The sequence below is a fragment of the Pelophylax lessonae genome (genome assembly GCF_965119305.1).
Source record: "Pelophylax lessonae genome assembly, chromosome: 8".
NCBI lineage: Eukaryota > Metazoa > Chordata > Amphibia > Anura > Ranidae > Pelophylax > Pelophylax lessonae.
This window is the reverse complement of record NC_138775.1, coordinates 219,622,998-219,646,502: the sequence shown is the minus strand read 5'-3', so window position 1 is coordinate 219,646,502 and position 23,505 is coordinate 219,622,998. Positions and strand designations below refer to the sequence as shown.

At 42.7% G+C, this 23,505-nt stretch overlaps 1 protein-coding gene across 1 annotated transcript in view; it reads left to right on the top strand.

Moving 5' to 3' along the window:
• The window catches only part of LOC309562341 (ADAMTS-like protein 2), a 107,943-nt gene extending 86,985 nt beyond the window's left edge, over positions 1-20,958 (top strand). The window contains exons 15-16 of the mRNA XM_082266483.1: positions 3,095-3,239; positions 20,602-20,958. Of these exons, the coding sequence (XP_082122609.1) occupies positions 3,095-3,239; positions 20,602-20,720 (264 nt within the window). The 3' untranslated portion in view covers positions 20,721-20,958. The remainder of the gene's footprint in view (positions 1-3,094; positions 3,240-20,601) is intronic.
• Positions 20,959-23,505: the final 2,547 nt, after the last annotated feature.

The following is a 23,505-nucleotide window of genomic DNA, read 5'->3' as shown; positions in this document are numbered from 1 at the left end:
AAGATGATGCACAAGAAAGCCCACAAACAGTTTGCTGAAGACAAGCATACTGAGGACATGGATTACTGGAGCAATGTCCTGTGGTCTGATTAGACCAAGATAAACGCATTTGGTTCAGATGTGTCAAGCGTGTGTGGCAGCAACCAGGTGAGGAGTACAATGACAAGTGTGTCTTGCCTACAGTCAAGCATGGTGGTGGGGGTGTCATGGTCTGGGGCTGCATTATTGCTGCTGGCACTGGGGAGCTACAGTTTATTGAGGGAACATACTAAAGCAGAGCATGAGCCCCTCCCTTCAGAGACTGGGCCGCAGGGCAGTTTTCCAATATGGTAATGACCCAAAACACACCTCCAAGAGGACCACTGCCTTGCTAAAGAAGCTGAGGGTAAAGGTGATGGACTGGCCAAGCATGTCTCTAGACCTAAACCCTATTGAGCATCTGTTGGGCATCATCAAATGTAAGGTGGAGGAGCGCAAGGTCTCTAACATCCACCAGCTCTGTGATGTCATCATGGAGGAGTGGAAGAGGACTCCAGGGGCAACCTGTGAAGCTCTGGTGAACTCCATTCCCCCAAGAGGGTTAAAGCAGTGCTGAAAAATAATGGTGGCCACAAAAAATATTGACACTTTGGGCCCAATTTGGACATTTTCACTTAGGGGTGTACTCACTTTTGTTGCCAGCCGTTAAGACATTAATGGCTGTGTGTTGAGTTATTTTGAGGGGACAGCAAATTTACACTGTTATACAAGCTGTACACTCACTACTTTACATTGTAGTAAAGTGTCATTTCTTCAGTGTTCTCACATGAAAAGATATAATAAAATATTTACAAAAATGTGAGGGGTGTACTCACTTTTGTGAGATATTGTATGTATGTAATTTGAACTTGAGCTACTGACCAATGTAAATAGGCATCTTTTTTTAGCAGTTAAAGGGGGAGTATACTTAAAAAAAAAAAGAAAAAAAAACCCTGCAAGACAAAGGCATAATGAGCTAGCTCATTATGAAACACTTACCTTAGAACGAAGCCCAGGCACGGACCCCCGGACACCGCTGTGGGAGCGGACGGATCCAGCGCTGTGATTGGCCGGAGCCGCGATGACGTCACTCCGTCACATGCGCGCGGGAGTGATTTTCTGGCAAATTCCCCGCAAGGAACTCTGAATGTCCGCCGGACCTTCAGAGCGCATGCGCCGCTCGTGTGAGCGGCTGCATGCAGTGCAAATATCTCCTAAACCGTGCAGGTTTAGGAGATATTAATTATACCTACAGGTAAGCCTTATCATAGGCTTACCTGTAGTTAAAAATCACAAAAAGCGGTATACTACCGCTTTAAAGTGTATGTAAACCCTAACAATAAACATTCTTTATTGCTCTCTTTTGGTCTAGTAAATATACAATTGAAAGAGTTTTTTTATATCTATTTGATACAGTAAATGCAAAGAAAAAAACTGTTGATTTAGCCAGCAGTCTTGTGGGCTGAAAACTAACTGTGCTTTCTGCCTCTGCTGACTGTTATCAGTTAGCATAGCTCCTAGGTCACTCTGTGAACAACAGAAGGCCTCCTCCTTATGTTGAAGTGTGGGAGGTGTTCTGTAGTACTGACACACTTTCTGTCCTAGGGTAGATACAATACAGAAAGTGCCCATTGCCACCCCAGGTCAGGAAATGTGTCACTGTCAGGATCACCAGATGAAAATAAAAGGAAAAAAGCTGGAAAGAAAGAACAGTGATGCAGCCACTGCCACCTTTCAAAGACCCATTCACACTAGCATACGTGTCAGCTAGTGTGCGCTGTGAAGGATGGTGTGATGTGTTTGTTACAACACTCTGCACCATTTTTTTGTTTTTTGATTTGTTGCAAAATTACATTTTGTTCAGCTTAGTAGCTGAAGTACTTGGTTCGATGAAGTGTATCTCAACATTCAACACTGCAAAAAATACACCTTCTCCCATTTCTGCACACACCACGGCAGTGGGTCTTTGTGAATTGAACAATAGGACATAAGGCAAATTGCCTTGTCTATGCAATGGGGCAGCATTAGGCAGCACAGCCCACTGCACATGGTATGAATGGGCCTTAAGGACTGTTATATATTGCATTTTTCTTAAATGCTTTAAAGTTAGCCTGGCTAATGTGAAAATGGCCTTAGACTCTATTACAAACCACAGATGAGACTTTCCTGCCCAAGAGCAGCAATGCTTACAACCTCCTCCGTGCTTTTTTTTCTTCTACTCTCTAGCTTATTTTTATTAGAGAATAATGGGCCATCTCTAGAGTACCTCTCTAGATCTCCCATTCTCTATTGCAGATGTGGGACAGCTGAAGATGTGATCATTAATGTGGCTCACGCAACTCATATTGCTTTTAAAATTAATTCATGTGGTTTTAAAAAGTATTTCCACCAAGAATGTTATATTTTAAATATTTGTTGATGCTGGATAGCTTTATTATCCACTAGCTTATTGTTTCTGGCAATGGTTCCAGCTATCCCTCGGTGGAGTTCTTAGTTCTGCCCCAACCACCAAAAAGTCCTCTTGCTGCATTCTCTGTAATGTAAAAAAAACCAAAGATTCCAACAGAGTGTGTGAGACCATAGACTCAATTTCCAAAGCTAAAATCTTTGGAAGTAGAGGACTGCACTTCCGACTTGAAAATTGCAAAAATGTATTGAAGAATCCAAAAATCCATGATAGACAAAATAATCAGAGACAGGAGACAAAGCATAGTTGACGCGTTTCACAAAATCAAATTCGCTTAATCACAACACCATAGTTATGATTAAGCAGATTTGATTTTGTGAAACCCCGTCAACTATGTCTTTGATTATTTTGTCTATCATGACTTTTAGATTCTTCGAAAGTTTTGCAATTTTCAAGTCGGAGTGCAGTCCTCTACTTCCAAAGATTATAGCTGCCGGGATTGCAGGTCTGACGTGCACCCGACTTGGATTGTTGGACTTCTGACCCCTAAGTGGTTTTCTGTGTGTGTGTTTGTTCCAAAGCTAAAACACCAGGATCAGTATATTTATTTTTAAAAGGTGACAGTTGTTTTCAGCTGAGTCCAATGAGATCTGAATCTTTTTTACATAGTGCAGTAAGACCTGTGGCTCTGGACATCAGCAGAGAGAAGTGAAGTGTTATCAGGGAGAAGAGATGAGCCAAGGATGTGATCCATCTACAAAACCAGAAAGTAGCCAGGATTGTCAACTTCAGCCTTGCCCAACTGAAGCTCCAGGTAAGATGTTACTGTTTAATTCTGCCTTTCAGAAAAAGAATAGAAATGAGAGGATCAGATCAGAGTTACAGGCAATCTATGTAGCCCCATCCTATATCTGATATCATCTTGACATGACCACGTGTCATAACATTTTTTTTCATTATTTCTATCATTATACAACAACTAGCTTAACCACTGCCAAAGCCTGACATGTTTGAGCTGCTTTTATCAAATAATACTTTAGACCTGCTATATATTGAACTATACTGTACATGCCAATTGGGGTCAGAGGTAAGCCACATAAGGCGGTGTTTCAGTAAACAATTTCATTGTAATGGTCAGTCGTGTTGGAATCAAGGGTTGGAGTAGTCAGAGCTATGACTGCGCTCCTCCCTCATTGGAAAATCCGGTTTGTCCTTTTACCACAGCAGCCTCTTTCCTGCCACACAGTAAACAAAAATACAAAATATAATGGGCAGAAAACTGGTGTTAGAAGATCCTCTACGGCAGAGGCAACCATAAAAGTTGCTGATGACTAGCATGATGCTCTCACGACTGTCCCCTGCACTTTATCATGTGATTTGATAACACGTGACCTAGTGCCAGGGATGCATCATTTCACCTTGGACCTCCAAGCATTAGGTTCCCATGTAGTACTGCCACAAAGCACCTCTCCACTTGATGCAAACTGGTTATTACATGCTCAATGCATGCTAAAGGAGCCCAGAAAGAAGGGCCCAACAGGAAGGTGTTGGAGCCCAGGATTTGCATTGGGACCCCTATATTTAAAGCTTTCTACTAGTAAATGTGTACATGGTTTGTATAAGAACAATGTTTTGAAGTACAAAGCACCTGGTGTGTCCAGTTTTTTTTTAAACTGGCCATAAATGTATCAATTTCAGTTGATTCCTGCTGAATTGACTAAAATTTGTTCCGTTGGTGTCAGCACCACCTATCAAACAAAAGTCAGTTCAGCTTTTAACTTTTTTCGAAGGAGCCAGGTGGAAAATTCTCAGACCAGCAGCACCTGCATCCAGTCAGATGCAGTCACTATTAAAGTGTAAGTCCACCCTAACACTAAAATCCTTGCATCTGCAGACATCCACGATCTAATACTAATCTATCTAGCCCTGTAAAGAAGAAATCACTATACATACCTTTTTTTGAAGCTAATTCGATCCGGGTTCCAGCGGTGGAAGCTCTGCAGAGGACACAGCCGACGGCTGTAAAATGAATGGGGAGTGACGTCACCCATAGACTTACTATGGGTCTTCTGTTGTCAGTTGTGTACTCTGCACCCGCCTACACAGCGAAGCGGCTGACAGCTCAACGTGGGATCGGGTCGGATCAGCTTCAGAAACGGTATGTATACTGATTTCTTCTTTACAGGGTTGGATAGGTTAGTCTTAGATCGTGGAGGTCTATAGATGCAGGGATTTTAGTGTTAGGGTGGACTTCTACTTCAAGGTATTCTGACAGCCACGAGTGGCTGCTGTCAGACTACAGTAGCCGGCACAGCAGACTCGTCCATCTAAGTTGTTTAGTGTAGATGGGAGGGATCTAGTGATTTCTCAGTCCATGAGCTGAACGAGGGAAATCTTTACGTCTATGGACAGCTTTATTGCCTCCTCTACCCTGGAGGGAGGTTCCAAAATTCATTCCCTTTAATTGGCATTAGGTAGAGTAGTTAAAGGATAAGTTTACCTTTCTGAACATGTTACATCTGTATTTAGGGTGTAACATGTTCAGCAACCTTACCATGATCCCCCCTCATTGTGACAGCGTGTGGGAGATCCTCTACCTGCACCTGCTATCACAATTTAAAAACAGCACAGCCATGCAGGGCTCTGCCCACACAGCCGCATCATTCATTCACAGATCTGTGAATGAATGAACTACAAGTTCAGTCTCCCTTTTCAGCAGACAGCTTTTAGTTCCCAGTGAACTGCGAGGGAGCTGATTGGCCTTCTTGTAGTTCATTGATTTTTCCTGCTTTCCAGTAACGGTCTGCACAAGCAGAAAGCTTTACTGAGAGTCTACAGAAGCCTGGCATTACACCCACGATCTGCTGATTGCGAGTGAAATGCTCTGCAGGCTCATACGAAAAAAAAAAAATAAATGCACCGTTTTTTTACCTGCAAAAACCTGTGCACTTATTATTTTTTAAAGCAAACCTATCCTTCAACACACTGCAGTTTCTGCACTTAGTTCTTGCTACTTATACTTGAGTGTTTTTCCTATGCCAGAAGAGGGCACTACAGGGCAGCTATGATTAGAGTACAGAAAGAGAGAAAACTTAGTACAGTTGTCTAGTTACCATAATGTATACTTTTGTCTGTTTGGTTTATAAATATTAAATAAAAATATATATTCAGCGCTGAACTCTACAATATAATAAAATCAGATCAGCAGCTGAACACTGAAGGAAAATCCTAAAAAGCCTTCAAAAAATATTAATACAAAACGTGCAGCGCAATCTTAGTTATCCACTTTGCAATGATAATGCATAAAAACCAATCTCTCAGAGAAGATCCAACAGATTATATATAGTAGGGGCAGAAGATTCTAATGGCAGGTTGCAGGATAGTGAGGACAGTCCCTCTTTAGATAGCAAAAACCAGAGTGCCAATGGTTAAAGCATGCAATGATTCCAGGTGCTCGTCTCCCACCACCACAGCATTCTCTGCCTCTCACCTCCACAGAAAGACCAGCATGACAATATGCACCAATACTAGATCTCTTCCTTCTCCTGGAGCATTTAACATGAACTTCCTCCACAGTATACCATACAAAGGGTAAAGAAGATCTAATGCTCTCCGTATAATTTAACGTTAGCCCTCATTCAGAAATTGTCCCTTGGCTCATATGTACTACAAATTCTGGATGGACCTTCTGCACACTGCTACACCCTTCCCAAACTATGCAATCAAAAACAGTGATATTTAGTTCACATATATTGCAAAACATGTTTAAGCTGACCAACTGTATCAAAGTAATCCCTCTTCTGGCAGGTCCTACACTGCCTTGCCAGTGCAAATTCTCTGATGGACACCATGCCAACATGGGGCATAAAGACGCAAGGTGGGGGAGAGCAACTAGGCTCAGATCTGGTCACTGACCTGCCAGTTCAAATACATGAACAAGCTATTGGGATTTTAGCAAAGGTATATCTTTTCTTTGTTGTAATGCAGGTCAGTGACCAGATCTGAACCTAGTTGCTCTCCCCCACCTTCGGTCTTTATGCCCCATGTTGGCATGGTGTCCACAGTAGCATTTGCAGCGGCAAGGCAGTGTAGGACTGGCCAGAAGAGGGATTCGTTGTCAATCCAATGTTTGTATGTATTTTTGGTCTCATTTAACCTTCCTAGCGGTATTCCCGAGCGTGACTTGGGGTTACATTTCAGAGCCAAAAGCGGTAACCACGAACCACACTCGGGGTAGCGCTAGGAAGATCGCTGGATCCTGGAAGAGGTTTTACTTACCTTTTCTCCGGGATCCAGCGATGTATCCCGGCGGTGTGCGGCGACGGAGCTCTCTCCCGATCGTCTGCGAGCCCCGGCTTCCGTCTCCGGCGACGTGACTCCCGAGGGGGGATGGAACCGGCGGCAAATTCAAATGTAAAACACACCAAACACACTGATACCATTCAAAATAAAAAATTCACATTACATTGCCCGCAGTGCCCTTTCCTGCAGTTTTACTGTACTTTTTATGTAAATATATGTATATATATATATATATATATATATATACATATATATATATACACACACACGTGTATATATATATATATATATATATATATATATATATATATACGTAATTCTTGTGAATGAGCAGCCCAAACCAACTGTATACGTTATATATATATATATATATATATATATATATATATATATATATATAATATATGTATACATATATATATATATGTATATAATATATATATAATAAATGTATACAGTTGGTTTGGGCTGCTCATTCACAAGAATTACATGCAAAATAATGGTACCGCTTTCAGCACCTAAAATCCAAAAGAATCATACCGCCAGGGAGGTTAATACTTATCTAACATATCTATGTAACACATTATTGGTTTTGATATGTATACATGTATGAGAAAACCTTTTTTTTGGTCCCTATTGTATTCTAGTATTGGGATTAATTTATCGAAAAATCATGTGATGTCAATTGATTGATCCGCCCAAATGGGGTGGGCCCTATGCCAGAAATCTTGTGACCTACCATTATCATGTATATATAAAGCTTAGCCAGTTGTACCTCAAATTAGCTCTGAGGAAGGGGGCATGCCCCCGACACACGTAAGCTTTATTTAGAGGTTCTACATCCCATCGCGGTCTGTATTAGTGAACTACACCCAGTGGACTTTCTTGGTGGATCTATCATCATACTTTGTACCTAGGCTTTATCTATTTTTGTGAATATGATGTACATACGTTTTTAAACAATAAAAGGTAATGCGCTAGGTTGGTGCGCCCTCTGCATTTTTCTTTTCAGAAGAGGGATTACTTTGACGCAGTTGGTCAGCTTAAACATGTATTGCAATATATGTGAACTAAATATCCCTATTTTATCATTGCATAGTTTGCTGTAAAGGGTGTAGAAGTGTGCAGAGGGTCCATCCAGAATTTGTAGTGTTACTATGTGGTCATACCCATTTAGCACCTGATAGTTCAAATACATGAACAAGCTATTGGGATTAAGGCACAGGTATATCTTTTCCTTGGCTCATATGTATTCTTACATTTCACATAATGGAAAATTGTTAGCTTTTTTGGTCACTGAATTAGACTGTCTAATCTAATATTTTAAAGACAGTGATAGGTTCTATTTACAAAACCGATCCACCAGGATTAAGATCCCCAGTTTAAAAAGCCATTTCCTTTTCAAATCCAATGGGGCTGAAACTAAAAATCTTTGTCCTTGTATTAAGGTTGAAATAAGCCTACTATACAGTCAATTTTAGATATATAAAGTATAACTAAAGACATTTTTTTTGGACAGAGTGAAGAGAAAGCTTCACCCTATTTGTCCTGTTTACTATTATCAGTGAACATGAAAGTAAAAAGAAAATCCTATATTTTAGGTTGTCCCCAGATAAGTAATGGAGGGGGAAATATTTTAATGAGAACACTAGTTCTAATGGCATGGTAGGCCCCAAGGAATTCCTAATTTGTAGGGATTTCCTCTCACTTGCTGTCTTGGCTATGTGACAGGAAGTGAAGGTAAATCTCCCCAATGGGACACAGATGGAAAAACAACAAAAAAACAAAAACAAATGATGGGGATTATAATCGTCTCTAAGGCTCCATGTACACGGGACGCTGGAAATGGCCGTTTAGGAGCAGTTGGGCATTTTTTTCAGAAGCCCCTGAACCCATCTACATTTTATCTTATCTGTCCATGTACACAGGGTCGTTTACAGTCATTTGCAGGCAGTTGCGTTCAGGGACTGTTTTTAGAACACAATTATTTGCGTTCGAACGTGTGTTTCCCGGCGTTTCAAACGCACAAACGCGTCCGAACGCGTCTGAACGCGTCCGAACGCGATGACCCGCGTTTAGCGTTCGCGTTTTTCTATTTTAAAGGGGAATCATTTTTTTGACCTCTAGGAACGGTTCTAAACGCAAACGCCCGCTAAACGCCGCTAAACGCGGGTACAAACGCAACTGAACGGACGTTTCAAACGTCCTAAAAATTCCAGCATTCAAAGGGACTTTTAACAACGTCCCGTGTACATGGAGCCTTACTCTATCCAAAAGGTAAAGTTTCTCCTATAGTTCTACTTTAATTGCATACATTAAATTAAAAATGCTGATGCATTAGTTTTCAGTGTAGGAGCTGCTGACTTTTAAAAACACATACTTACCAGTCCATAAGGTCCAGTGCTGTCTTTCTAGTACCCAAAGTCTTCACCGCTTGTTAGGGTCCCAAGCTGCCATCTTGGATTCTTGATGACTCACTGTCAGTCCCCTACTGCGCATTTGCAAAACAGTGGACCGCTGTGAGACTGAACCTATAGCCTGCTGGGACGTGTGAGGTGATCCCAGGAAACTGTGGGCAGAGGGGATTGTGTGCAAAATCTTGAATGAGAAACTGGGAGCAAGTACATGCTGAAATAAAAACAAATATCAAATGTGTAACCGGGGGGGCAACGGTGAAACTGTGAGTGCAGATCCACTTTAGGATAATTTTAAAACTTTCTTTCAGTGTTCGTTTACTCAAAAAGTGGAACTACACTGCATCTGAGCACCACAAACTAAAAACACTATTTCATTCATTTTTAATATTCAAAGCGAACTCCCCCATCCATCCATGTCTCTATGTTTTATTTAGTTGAGAATTTACTTTGAAATACACCCCCTAGCATTTCTGGCTGTGGCCATCTTGAGTATGTCAGATGATTTATGTAGCATTTACTTCCTGGAACCCATCTGCCCCTACCACAGGCATGCAGGCAGGAGGGTGTGATTAGCTTAAAAAAAAAAAAAAAAAACAACTCCCCCTCCTGAAGACTCCTGGGATGTATGACATCAGGCAAGGAAACCAGAAAGTAAATGAGAAATTGTAAAAAAAAAAAAAAATTGTTTAAGGTCCCTCGCACATGGGCATCAAAAGTAAGTGGTGTTTACTCAGGAACTTGTACAGCCCCTGTGCAAAGGGACAAAAACTGTGTGTAAAGACCTGAGTAATGTTGAATATAGGCGAGTAAAGGTGTGCAAGCGTATCAGGGCTTGGAGAAAGGGTGGGCGGGAGGGGTGGCATCCTGGGCGCAATGTTTTACTGTAGGGATGGGGGGGGGGGGCTTTCTTCTGTTGTAAGGCTGATAGGAGTAGTGACAGAGGCAATGATTTTGATAAGCGAGTGACTGCTGGGCGTAGGATCCCCTGAGCTTGCACATCATTGCAGTGATAGCAGTTTGCTATCTTAGCCCTGGACGCTAGATGACCTTGTCCCAGCACCGAAGAGTATAGATGAGTAAAATTCTTCTTCATTGCCAGTATTGTAATATACTCACTTATACTCATGTAAACATTAAATGAGTAAGCAGGCAAGTAAATTACTGCCCTCACATGTAAAATGTTCTATTTTTGTTTTCTTCTCTTTACCTAAGGCCCCTTTCACACGGGCTTTCTGAACAGGCCCGCCTGTCAGTTTTTTCAGGCGGACCTGATTCGGATGCTCCATGTACCTCTATGGAGCAGCGGATGTCAACGGTGACATGTCCGCTGCCACCCGCTGCTCTCCGATACGATCCTGTCCATGAAATCCAGACGAATGGAAACCCTATTTTCCATCCGTCTGAAGGATCAGATCGGATAAGATCGGATGAAAACGGCCAGGCAGTCCGTTTTCATCCGATCCCCCATAAAGGAGAGTGGGGATCTGACAGGTCTGTCTCTGTACAGAGAGCGGAGATGGACCTGTCATCCGCCTGCTCAGCAGGGGTCGGCGGATCGATCCCCCGCTGAGCAAAACGGAGTCCGTCGGGCGCAAAGCCAGAGTAAAAGGACCCTAACACTGTAAAACTCAGCATTTTTTACTCCCATATGCATCAGGTCTTAACCACTTGCTGACCAGCCACCACAGATATACGGCGGCAGGTCGGCAGGTTCCCGCAAATCGCTGTATCTCTATGACGGTTTGCCAGAGTGATCCTGGGGGCTTCTCTGACAGTGCGCACGTACCCATTAACCAGCGGGGAAGCTTTTCCGCAGGGCCAGTGACCGCGATTGCCGCCAGGCATCTGCGATCGCTCCCTGTGGAGAGAGAACGGCGGTCTGCTGTTGTAAACACAGCAGACTGTTGTTCTCTCAGCAATCAACACAAAGCTCCTGTGCTCCTCCTATTTAGGAACACAGGTCTCTGTGTTGATTCTATAAGCCCACCCCCCTCACAGTTAGATAACACCCCCTAGGCTCACATTTAACCCTTTAATCGCCCCTGGGTTAATCCCTTCCCTGCCAGTGTCATTAGTACAGTAACAGTGCATATTTATAGCCTTGATTACTGTAGTAATGTCACTGGTCCCCCAGAAAGTGTAAAAAATGTCAGTTAGGTGTCCGATCTGTCTGGCACAATGTCCTAGTCCTGCTAAAAATCGCTGATCGCCACCATTACTAGTAAAATAAATAAATAAAAATTACATAAATCTTTCCTCTATTTTGTAGGCGCGATAACTTAAACCTATCAAAATACGCTTATTGGAATTTTTTTTTACCAAAAATATGTAGCAGAATACAAATTGGCCTAAAATGACGAAAAAATTAGATTTAATTTTTTTTTTATTGGGAATGTTATAAAGCAGAAAGTGAAAAATATTGTTTTTTTTATTTTTTTTTCCAGAATTGTCATATTTTTTTGTTTATAGTGCAAAAAATAAAAATTGCAGAGGTGATCAAATACCACCAAAAGAAAGCTCTATTTGTGGAAGAAAAAGGATGTCAATTTTATTTGGGTACAGTGTCGCACGACTGCGCAATTGTCAGTTAAAGTAACACAATGCCGAATTGCAAAAAAAGACCGGGTCATTAAGGGGGAAAATCTTCCGGTGCAGAAGTGGTTAAACAAATAAATATGATACACTTTCCTATCTGTTTATTAATGCTAGCAACATAGGAATTGAAAATAATCAATGTGGATTGAGAGAGTGAAGTTCCACTGCTCAGCACAGCAGATGGCGATGGTGAGGCATTTTCCTACAATTTAGTTGCAATATGTAAAATACTGAAACATTTGTGTATAGGTATACAGTATGTATATCTGTTGAATCATCCATAAGATTGTGCTTTCTTTTATGAAAGGAGGCAATCAGTAAAAGGTATAGCAATGTTTAGAAACAGAGAAACGCCAGTAATGTGTGATTATTCTCGGAGTAGCTCTACTCCCACGCAAGGATTGCAGTATGGATGCAGATCCGTTAGGGACAGGTCTGCAATCAGAACAGAGTACACTATGTTACGCCTAATCCACCTCTGACATATTCTTTCCTAACGGATCTGCGCTGTCTCATCCTCTTTGTACTCAGCTTGTAACTAGACAGTTGAATGGTTGCCAGAATTCGCCTCCTCATTTTAACCTACCGAAGTAGACAATAACCTAATTAATTGAAATTTCCCACATTTTCAAAGTCTCTTGATTGCTTTTCTGAGTTCTAGATGTTATGTGCCAAATTGTGCTTAAAGCCCGTCTCCGGGCAACTAAAGAAATACCCCTTGGAGTGTGGGGGAGAAGAAGCTAGACCAATCTAGCTGTGGGGAAGAGTGGAGAATTGGGTATGTTAATTTTTCTTTATTTTGTTCCAGTAGACCCAATTAACCCTTACAGTGCAGGCACAGCCCCACTGATTGGGATCATTTTTTTAGTTGCCCAGGGTTGGGCTTTAAAATGCATGTGTTCAAGGACACTGATAGTGAATGAATATGTTTATATTCAATTATTGTGAAGGGGTAGTAATATATGAAACCTAAATTACAAAAGTGCGCTAAACAAAATAAAAAGAACACAAATGTTCATGTGAAATGTCTGCTTGGTCAGCAGTAAGTTCACAACCTGTGTATCCAAAAGACAATGAAAAATAAGAAAATATATATAAAGTCTTTCAGTCCAAAAAAGGTGAAGGTTAGGGAGTGATGGGAGGTGGGTGGGGCCTCATCCCAGACTGTGATCCAAAGTGAATAGAAGTAATCTCAGATGCACTGTGAACACCCAGTGATAGAAGTGGACTCTTACCACAATGTGGAGAGATGTGAGTATATACTGTATTTATCCGGAGGTCCAAACTTCTCAAATAGATGATACGATTCTCAGGAGAATAGATCAGCTAGCTGCTTCCAGATTGAGAGAATCTATAGGCTTCCAAGCAGGGGGATAGTGCCAAAAGATCGTGCCCAAAAAAGAAGAGGGGACTATAGTGCATTACCTTCAGTTTATTAGCAAAAGCAGGTGAAATGACACTTACAATTTCCAGATGAAAAAACAGCGTGTACAGGATAGTCCCGGACGTCTGCAGTACGGTCCGAGACTGGTGACAACACGGCTAGTTCCCCCCGACGCGTTTCCACTGATGAGTCGGCTTCTGGGACTGGAGCTATTCAATTATTATTTATGAAGTTTTACTGATAATGGGTGTAGGTTTAAAAAAAAAAAAAAGAAAAAGGCGTAGTTGATGAATCTGGGCTACAATTAGCAGTGGGATGGTGTTTTTTTTATTTTTATAGATTCTTCTTTACTTGTTTCAAGTGTCCAAAACAAGTTAAACCTCATTTTGTTTATTAAATAGAAAAAAAGTGTGGGATAAAGGAGTAAGCCTGTCACATGACTTTGACAGGTCATGCGTCAAGGCTTTTCTTCTATCCCAGAGTGGTCCATGCAGTGTAATGTGGAGAACACTTCACAGGAGATCAGAGGCTCAGCATTGTGTTCTGCATTTTAGGAATTAAACATAAAATGCAGGTGCAGTGTGGAGAATCTATTGCAATGTCCTGCAGTATACAGAGATTAAATATCGCTCTCTATTATAAGTGCAGAGTCTCTATGTATTGTTTGGTACTATATATGTACTCAGGTCAGTGCCATCTTAAGACCCTTATAGGCCCCCGGGCAATGCAGTGCACTGGGGCCCTGCTTACACAATCACCCACAAGAGAGAGAGAGAGAGAGAGAATAGTTGATAATTTAGATGTGGCACATTGATATCCAGAAAAAAATAGCCACCAATGACTCGAGAGAACACGCTGGGACTTGTAGTCCTGCAGCCATGGGAAACTGACGTTGAAGGCTATACTGTCCCTATAATCACATTATCCCTGATATTAAAGTCATTTAATTCATTCTGTACTGAGAGAGAGAGAGAGATAAATCAAGCAGCAGTCAGCCAGATTACCTTTCGCAGCGGCAGCACAGAGCACATGAAGGGAGGAGGTCGGTGGAGCCACTCTGGAATAGGTGCGGAGGAGGACGAGGAAGATCCTCCTCTGCTCTGCATGCTGGGTCCTCTCCTTGGGACGTCACTGGTTGCTAGACGCCAGTCGGCTGGTCATCCTAGCAACCAGTGTAGCTCAGACTAAAGCGGCCGGTGCCCGGCGGAGGTGCAAACTGGTCTGAGAGTGGCTAGGCCACCAGGTAAATTAAACTGGGGGGGCGGCAGATCGGGGTAAATTGCCGACCTGCGTGGGGCCCCTGGGCAAGTGGGGCCCCCGGCAACTGCCCAGCGTGCCCATTCGGAAAGATGGCCCTGACTCAGGTATGGCCATATTTGCTTAGCAGGATCTGCGTCTGTAAAGCTGGCTATACGAACATTCACATTCGCACGAAAAATCTTTGTAAATTGGATGACTGGATGAATGTCATCACAAAGTACTTCAACATTTTGTTTGCTTTTAATATTTGATTTTGGAATGAATGTGATATCCCAAATGAAAACCATACACACTGTTATAAATGTGTTCAATGATCAGAAAATCAAACAAATTTTCTTTTTAAAAATAAAAAAAATGGTTCTAAGGGCTGAAGGTTTTTTACCTTCCTGCATTCTTTGCTGGAAGGTAAAAACCTTTGGTATGCATCTGTCTCTGCACAGCCTTGACAGGGGACATTTACACTGATAATCAGTGCAGCCTATGAATTCCCATCAGTTCACCTCATCAGTGTGCATCAGTGAAGAAGAAAAATTAATTATTTGCAAAATGAAGAAAAAGGTTGTTTTTTTAATTCTCGGCAAGCAAAAAATAAAAAATCCAGTGGTGATTAAATACCACCAAAAGAAAGCTCTTTGTGTGAAAAAAAGGATACAAATTTCATATGGGTACAGTGTTGCATGACTGCGCAATTGTCATTCAAAGTGCGACAGCACTGAAGCTAAAAATTGGCCTGGGCAGGAATGGGGTTAAAGTGCCGGTAATGAAGTGGAACAATTTTAACCTTTAATATCACTCTAATTCTTTATTTTCAGCAATAAAATGTACAATACATGGAAAAAAACACAACACAACTTGTTGTATACCAGAACATAGCAGCGCAAACATAGAAATAACAACTACAGTAGTTCAATAAACATAGTAGGATACTTCACGACAAGGGGTAGTCCATGAGACAACCAGCACATCAATATTAAGTGAAAAGGAGATAGGACGACCCATAATGTTTCAAAACAAAAGGGTTAAATATTGATGATTGCAATGGCTTTTGTCGCAGATGGGGGGGGGGGGGGGGGAATCCCAGATCCTGTCAGGGAGGTTTATATACAGTATCTCACAAAAGTGAGTGCACCCCACACTTTTTTTGTAAATATTTTATTATATATTTTTATGTGACAACACTGAAGAAATTACACTTTGCTACAATGTAAAGTAGTGAGTGTACAGCTTGTATAACAGTGTAAATTTTCTGTCCCCTCAAAATAACTCAGTACACTGCCATGAATGGCTAAACCGCTGGCAACAAAAGTGAGTACACCCCTAACTAAAAAAAAAAATGCAAATTGGGCCCAACTAGCATTTTTCCCTCCCCAGTGTCATGTGACTTAACGGATTAACCGGCACACCGACTGGGTACCTCCGTTGATGGATGCTCCTAGTGCTTCCGAGGGCTCCAAGCACTCCACCAGACACCACAACCACCTCAGACCCCACAAACCACCGCAGCTTGGTTGGATCTCGCCATCTCCTACCTACCCTGGACCTACGACAAGGCTCCAGTTTCCAGTGGTTGAACCTCTCTTTCCTCAGAGGGTGCAACAAGAACAGAAACAAGCTCTTACACAAGCTCTTACAAGACCTTAGTGATTATCCAAGGGAGTATGAAGAGCATAGCAATCCCTTGTGAGAGACAGGACTCTAAATTGAGGGTGAAGTATAACTCAAACTTAAATGGTACAGTTGCTCTTTTATACAGTTTTCCCCCACAAGGTTACCGCCCAGGTGGACCTTGTTCAGAACAGGCTCTGAAATTCACAATCCAATGAAAGCATCGTTTTACACTCCCATACAGTGTACACAATCCCTCCGGAGATTTATTTTCTCAAAGCTGAAGTGCTGACAACAGGGCAAAGCTCTTCTAGCCTCTGCCCAGCACCAGTAACATCTTCTGGATTCCACAGACAGGAGATGCTGAATTTTGATCCCCAGACACCACCAGAGACTGGGGATTTAATAGACTTTTCTGTTGGGGAGGAACAACCCGTGAGCCTCCTGCAGAAGAGCTGACTTCAGAGCATGGCACTGTGGACCCCTGCATACAACAATCGGTGGCCCTGAAGGATTTGTGCAAGGCCACCGATGTTTCACTTTTCTTCCCAGTGGAACAGCTGGCAGCTGGGCAGAACGCTACTGGCTTCTGCCCACAACAATCAACTCTGCAGGAGCTCCAGGGTGAGAATGTGATCGGCACCTCACAACTGCAGCTTGAGCTGATATCAGTGGATGGGACTGCGGTATTCATTGAGAGCAATCCAACAGAAGAGCTGGCAACAGGGCAGAGTGCTGCTGGCCTCTGCCCACAACTAATAGAAGATGGGTTTCCTGTGGTAGTGAATGGGACTTCAGTTTCCACTAACACAACCCAAGAAAAAGGTTTGGCATTGGGACAGGAGCATGTCAGCCTTGTTTACAAGCACTGGCGGATTTTCATAGAGAAAAAGTGTATGAGACTACAGTCTCCACCTGGATATCCCAGGGATGCTGGGCAGTCGGCCCAGATCCCCAACAGCATGATGGAGTGAGCCCAGCCACCCTGTCTTCTCTCTAGCGTTTAAATGGACTCCAGGGAGAAGGACCATTCCACACTTCCCCCCAGCAGGGGTTATGCTCTACGAGAGAGGCAGAGGTTGGCTGGGTGGGTAACGATCTGTTCCGGACAATTTGTTTGGTCAACCCATTTGGGGTCTCTGTGTTAGTCTCTTGTCGAAAGGGGAGATATGTGACAGGAGTCACTTTGGCTGAGGGGCTTGTGGAACCCAATTTACTTTAGGGAGGTCAGGAAACTCCTTTTCCAGCTTCCCCAGCCCCTCTTATGTGTAAGTCACCCTGTGTATATTAGGGGCACAGGAAGACCAAGAACCCCAGTCGGGTCTGCACTAATTAGACTCGCTGTACAACCACACAGGACTCAGCATTTGGTGTTACCCCGGCAATCCTGGGTTCTATATGTGTGGTTTGTGTTGAAAGAGTGAGGGACTCTTTCACTTGGGACAATAATATTTCTGGACAATATCTCTCAGGAAATATATACAGATAAAACGTTTGACTTAACAGATTGCTAGAATATTGAAGGACTGTCTCATAGACCCTTCCTAGTGGGGTGGGGTTTGTTATTGTAAAGTACCTTCATCCCATTGTTCTTCTATTGATGTTCTGTCTGCCTTAAGATCAGCCTATTATGGGATGTATATGTGTATGTGGATTGGCTACTAAGGGGGAGGGGTTGTCCCAGAGTGTATATCTCTTTGTGCCTGTGTTTCAATAAACAGTTTTGATTCTGGTTGACTCCAAAACTTGTACTGTCGAGTTACTATAGCCAGATTAACGAATCCCGTGTCCCAGAGCTTAGGAAGCAGCTTTTTGGTGGAGATACCCAATCGGGGTGTCCGGATTCCGTCACATGACTCATTAGTGTTACAAGGTCTCAGGTGTGAATGGGGAGCAGGTGTGTTAAATTTGGTGTTATCGCTCTCACTCTCTCTTACTGGTCACTGGAAGTTCAACACGGTGACGGCACCTCATGGCAAAGAACTCTCTGAGGAGAAAAAGTATTGTTGCTCTACATAAAGATGGCCTAGGCTATAAGAAGATTGCCAAGACCCTAAAACTGAGCTGCAGCACGGTAGCAAAGACCACACAGCAGTTTAACAGGACAGGCTCCACTCAGAAAAGGCCTCACTATGGTCGATCAAAGAAGTTGAGTGCACGTGCTCAGTGTCATATCCAGAGGTTGTCTTTGGGAAATAGACGTATGAGTGCTTCCAGCATTACAGCAGAGGTTGAAGGGGTTGGGGGTCAGCCTGTCAGTGCTCAGACCATACACTGCACACTGCATCAAATCAGTCTGCATGGCTGTCGTCCCAAAAGGAAGCCTCTTCTAACGATGATGCACAAGAAAGCCCACAAACAGTTTGCTAAAGACAAGCAGACTAAGGACATGGATTACAGGAACCATGTCCTGTGGTCTGATGAGACCAAGATAAACGTATTTGGTTCAGATGGTGTCAAGCGTTTGTGGCGGCAACCATGGGAGGAATACAAAGACAAGTGTCTCTTGCCTACAGTAAATCGTGGTGGGAGTGTCATGGTGTGGGGCTGCATGAGTGCTGCTGCACTGGGGAGCTACAGTTCATTGAGGGAACCATGAATGCCAACATGTACTGTGACATACTGAAGCAGAGCATGATCCCCTCCCTTCAGAGACTGGGCGGCAGGGCAGTATTTCAACATGATAATGACCCCAAACACACCTCCAAAACGACCACTGCCTTTCTAAAGAAGCTGTGGGTAAAGGTGATGGACTGTCCAAGCATTTCTCCAGACCTAAACCCTACTGAGCATCTGTGGGGCATTCTCAAACAGAAGATGGAGGAGTGCAAGGTCTCTAACATCCACCAGCTCTGTGATGTCGTCATGGAGGAGTGGAAGAGGACCCCAGTGGCAACCTGTGAAGCTCTGGTGGACTCCATTTTGAAGAGGGTTAAGGCAGTGCTGGAAAAAAAAAAGTGGCCACACAAAATATTGACACTTTGGGCCCAATTTGGACATTTTCACTTAGGGGTATATTCACTTTTGTTGCCAGTGATTTAGACATTAATGGCTGTGTGTTGGGTTATTCTGAGGGGACAGTAAATTTACACTGTTATACAAGCTGTACGCTCACTACTTTACATTGTAGCAAAGGGTAATTTCTTCTGTGTTGTCACATGAAGAGATATCGTAAAATATTTACCAAAATGTGAGGGGTGTACTCACTTTTGTGAGATACTGTATATATTTTATAGACATTATTGGGAGAAAGGAGAGAATACAGTGAGGGAAAACAAAGAAAGATAACAAGGAGATGTAAGGGGAGAAAAAAAAAAAAAAGGGGGGGGGGGTGTTTTGGTAGGTAGGGGATGGTGGAATAGGAGGGACAAACAGTCCTTCTTAGACCCATCACTGATCCGATCACAATGAGTTGAATGCAATCAGTTCTCTGAATGTGAGCCGAGTCCAAAAGAACCATGTCTTATGGAAGCTAGGGTGAGGTCCTCCATATGTATTATGTAATTCAGGCTACATTCACACCTGAGCGTAGCGTTTTCATGCGGTTTTTACTGCGATTTTACAGCGATTTTTATCGCGATTTACAGGCGTTTTTAGAGGCGTTTTTTGTGCAGGCGTTTTTAGATTGAATAGAGACCAATGGAAAATGCCTGTAATCTGCCCAAAAAGAAGCTCATGTACTTTTTTGAGCGTTAGGCGTTTTGCTCACAGCGTCAAAACTCTCAGATGTGAACAGGGGCCATTGAAATGAATAGGATTTGTCTTGTTGTGCGTTTTGAGTGCTGATCCTACAGCAGAAAAACTCCCCAAAAACGCCCCAAAATGCCTACATGTGAACAGAGCCTCACTGTTGCACAGTGGAAGGGGATGGGGACGTCCAAAGCACTGGTATACATGCTCTGGCTGCATTATTATTAAGATGTCTCACCAGAGAATATTGGTATTTTTGTTTATACGAGAAGTTGAGGCGCAGGCCACTGGGTTCTGTTCCAGGCACAAGTCAGTAAAGTCATGAATTGGGGCCACTACATCCTGCCAAAAAATTTAGAGTCGTGGACACAACCAGGAAATGTGGAAGATCGAGCCCCTGGCCGTGCCACATTTCCAGCCATTGGGAATGACATTAGAGAATATGCGGTGTAGCCTCAGAGGAACCCTACACCACCGAGCTAAGAGCTTGTAACCACTCTCTTGCAACCTCGACGGGAGATTTGTGAATCATTTTCCCATTCGGAAAGGAAGGGGGGAACATAGTTCTCCCGAGGAGCACAAACAAATGTTTTTAAAATGAAAAATTCTACTAGCATATAGCCATCTTTACTTTTTGCTGTTCAGTTGCTATGTTTTACGATTTCTTTCTCCCAGTACATGTCTATCAATCAAGTCTGACTGATTGAAAGTAATGCATTTTCCGCACAGATTTTATCCCAGGAATTGCTGAGCAGGAAGGTTCTCTGATAAAAGTGAAATACAGTGAGCACTGGAGGGATGATAACTGAAAGACAATACTGCACATGTAAAAGTAAAAATGTTTCTACCTAAATCGCTTTAAGGCAGACAGTACAAGAATAACTCCTTATAACATGCATCCTTTTCTTTTTTTTTTGATCTAGATGAGGCTTGTGAAGACAAGGCTACAGCAAACTGCTCGCTGGTGCTGAAGGTGAAGCTGTGTTCACACTGGTATTACCGGAAGGCCTGCTGTCGGGCCTGTGGAGGGAGAGCCTCCTGACTTCTACATACCCTCTCCCTTGTATTTGTGAATTGTGTACATTTCAGATTGTGCCTGATGCTCCTTCCACGAATAACCCTGCCTTCAATTTTTTGGTAGTAGAACATGTGCGTCTGGCAAACAAAATTGTTACCTCTTTATTGTGATTTAATCCTTTGGTGCCTAGTGATCAATTTTCTGTTTGTTGTATGTCTGCATTTTTTGGAGAAAATGCCCTGTAAAAGACATTTGTTTGCATCCAAACTGACCACACAACATAAATCCAATGCAAAAACAACCCTTCATATGGAAAAAAGATTGATCCTGTTTACAGGGTGTCCATGCCTCTAACTGTATTTTTAAGGCTTCATGCATATTGGGGTACTAAAGCGTAATCTAAGAAAATAGCCATTTTTGCCCACACAGGATGCCCATCCCCATAATGAATGGGACTGTGTGTACGTGGATTCATTTGTGTGTATGTGGATGCACGAAAACACCTGTGTGCAGGCAAAAATGGCCCTTCGCATGGATGTAAGCTTAAGTACCCCCATGTGATGTAGGCCTAAACAATTCAAAACAGCACCTGTAAATTGTGTTGTCCTATAGTTGTGAAAGAAAAAACAGACACACAATTTGTTAGGCACCCTGGTTGTGAACTGTATTTTACATGCAATTTCTTTAGCAATCTACCTTACCAAGAAGCACACAGGATCTAAATACTTCCTTGGTGTGGCATTTTTATAAAAGTAGAAGTCTCTGTTGAAAATATTTTTAAATATTCGTTGAGTCAACACAGAACAATCAAGGTGCCACTGCATGCATAAGATCTTCAAGGCTAGCCATAAATGTTAACATTTCTCTTGTTCAGTCCTGTATATTGAAAGAGAGCAATCAGTACTGTATTGGTTACGGTATTCAGACTACCTACCTCTGATTGGCTACAGTCGCTGTTTGTCTGAGAGTTTTCAGCCCAATCCCTTTCAGTTTTCACATTGAATTTATTGAGCTGAGTGGTGTCAACAGGGCCACCCATGGCTCAGATTATGGCAAGTTCAGCAGAAATTGCCTGGAATTTTGAGCAACGTGAAGTCAGCATAGCATGGAGATATGTTTTGATATGTATAAATAATGGGCAAATCATAATTGAAGCTTACCCTATGATATAATTAATTAGAAAGTGCTTGTAGCCCTAACGCTCTTTTCACACTTTGAGATTTGGAATGACGTCAATGGGTTAGCCCTTTGCAACACGCAAAACCATGTGCAAATTGCTCAACAGAATTTCGTTGATGTGAACGGGGCTTAAAGCTCAGCTGAACTTTTAGTATAAATTATCTTATTACGCTGTGCAAGAGCAGGTGCATGGATCCGAATGCAGACGCCTGCTTCTGCACATATGTAAAATGTTGACATGCATCTCTGTCCGAGCATCTGCATCCACATCTATAGGCTGCCTGCCTGCAGCTCCAAGGCAGATGCAGAAAAAATAACTCAGCATGCAGGATGGGTGTTAGTACCCATTTAAATTAGCCGTATATGTTTCTATGCTGGTGTTTTCAGATTAGAGTGTAAGCACATATGCAGAGGCACCTTGAGTGTGGTGTTTAGTTTATACACATACACTATATTACCAAAAGTATTGGGACGCCTGCCTTTACATGCACATGAACTTTAACCACTTAAGCCCCGGAGGATTTTCCTGCTAAACGACCAGGGGGTATTTTGCGATTCGTCACTGCGTGACTTTAACAGACAATTGCGCGGTCGTGCGACGCTGTACCTAAACGAATTTGACGTCCTTTTTTTCCCACAAACAGAGCTTTCTTTTGGTGTTATTTGATCACCCGTGCGATTTTTCCTTTTTGCGCTATAAACAAAAAAAGAGCGTACATTTTGCAAAAATAACAATATTTTTCAAATTTTTTTATATGAAATTCCCCAAAAAAAAAAAGTAAAAATCAAAATTTTTTAACATTTTCGGCCAATTTGTTTTATGCTACCTATGTTTGGTAAAAAAAATCGCAAAAAGCATATTTTGGTTTGCGCAAAAGTTATCGCGTTTACTAACAAAGGGAAAGATTTTTGTCATTTTTGTTGTTTTTTTTTTTTAAAGTGTAATGGCGGCGATCTGCGATTTTTTTTTGCGGTACTGCAACATTGCGGCGGACAGATCGGACCCTTGACTGACATTTTTGACACTTTTGGGGTTACCAGTGACATTTCTACAGTAATCAGTGCTATACATATGCACTGTTACTGTAAAAATACACTGGTAGTGAAGGGGTTAACTTTATTTGGGAGGGAGGGGCTGTGTGTGTACCTAGGGGCGTGCTTTCTACTGTGATTGTCTGTGGCTTGAGCTGTAAGGACACTGATCAACGGATCTACATACTAGATCCGTGTGATCAGTGTCTTTACAGCACGGAGAATGACAGGTGGCTTGTTTACACAAGCTGCCTGACATTCTCCCTCTCCCCCGCCGATCGCCGAGTGACCGGCGGACATCGGGTCCGCTGGTCACACGCGCAGGGGGGTCCGTAACCGCGCGGGAGCGGGAGCGCGCCTCCGCGGGCGCGCGCTCGCTCCCCAGAGCCTCACAGGCGAGCGACGTAGACCTACGCCACTCTGCCTGTGAGGGGCTGACTGCCGCAGTAAATATACTGTGAGCAGTCGGCAAGCGGTTAATATCATCCCAGTCTTAGTCCAAGGGTGTAGTATTAAGTTGGCCCACCCTTTGCAGCTATAACAGCTTCAACTCTTCTGGGAAGGCTGTCCACAAGGTTTAGGAGTAATTCTATGGAAT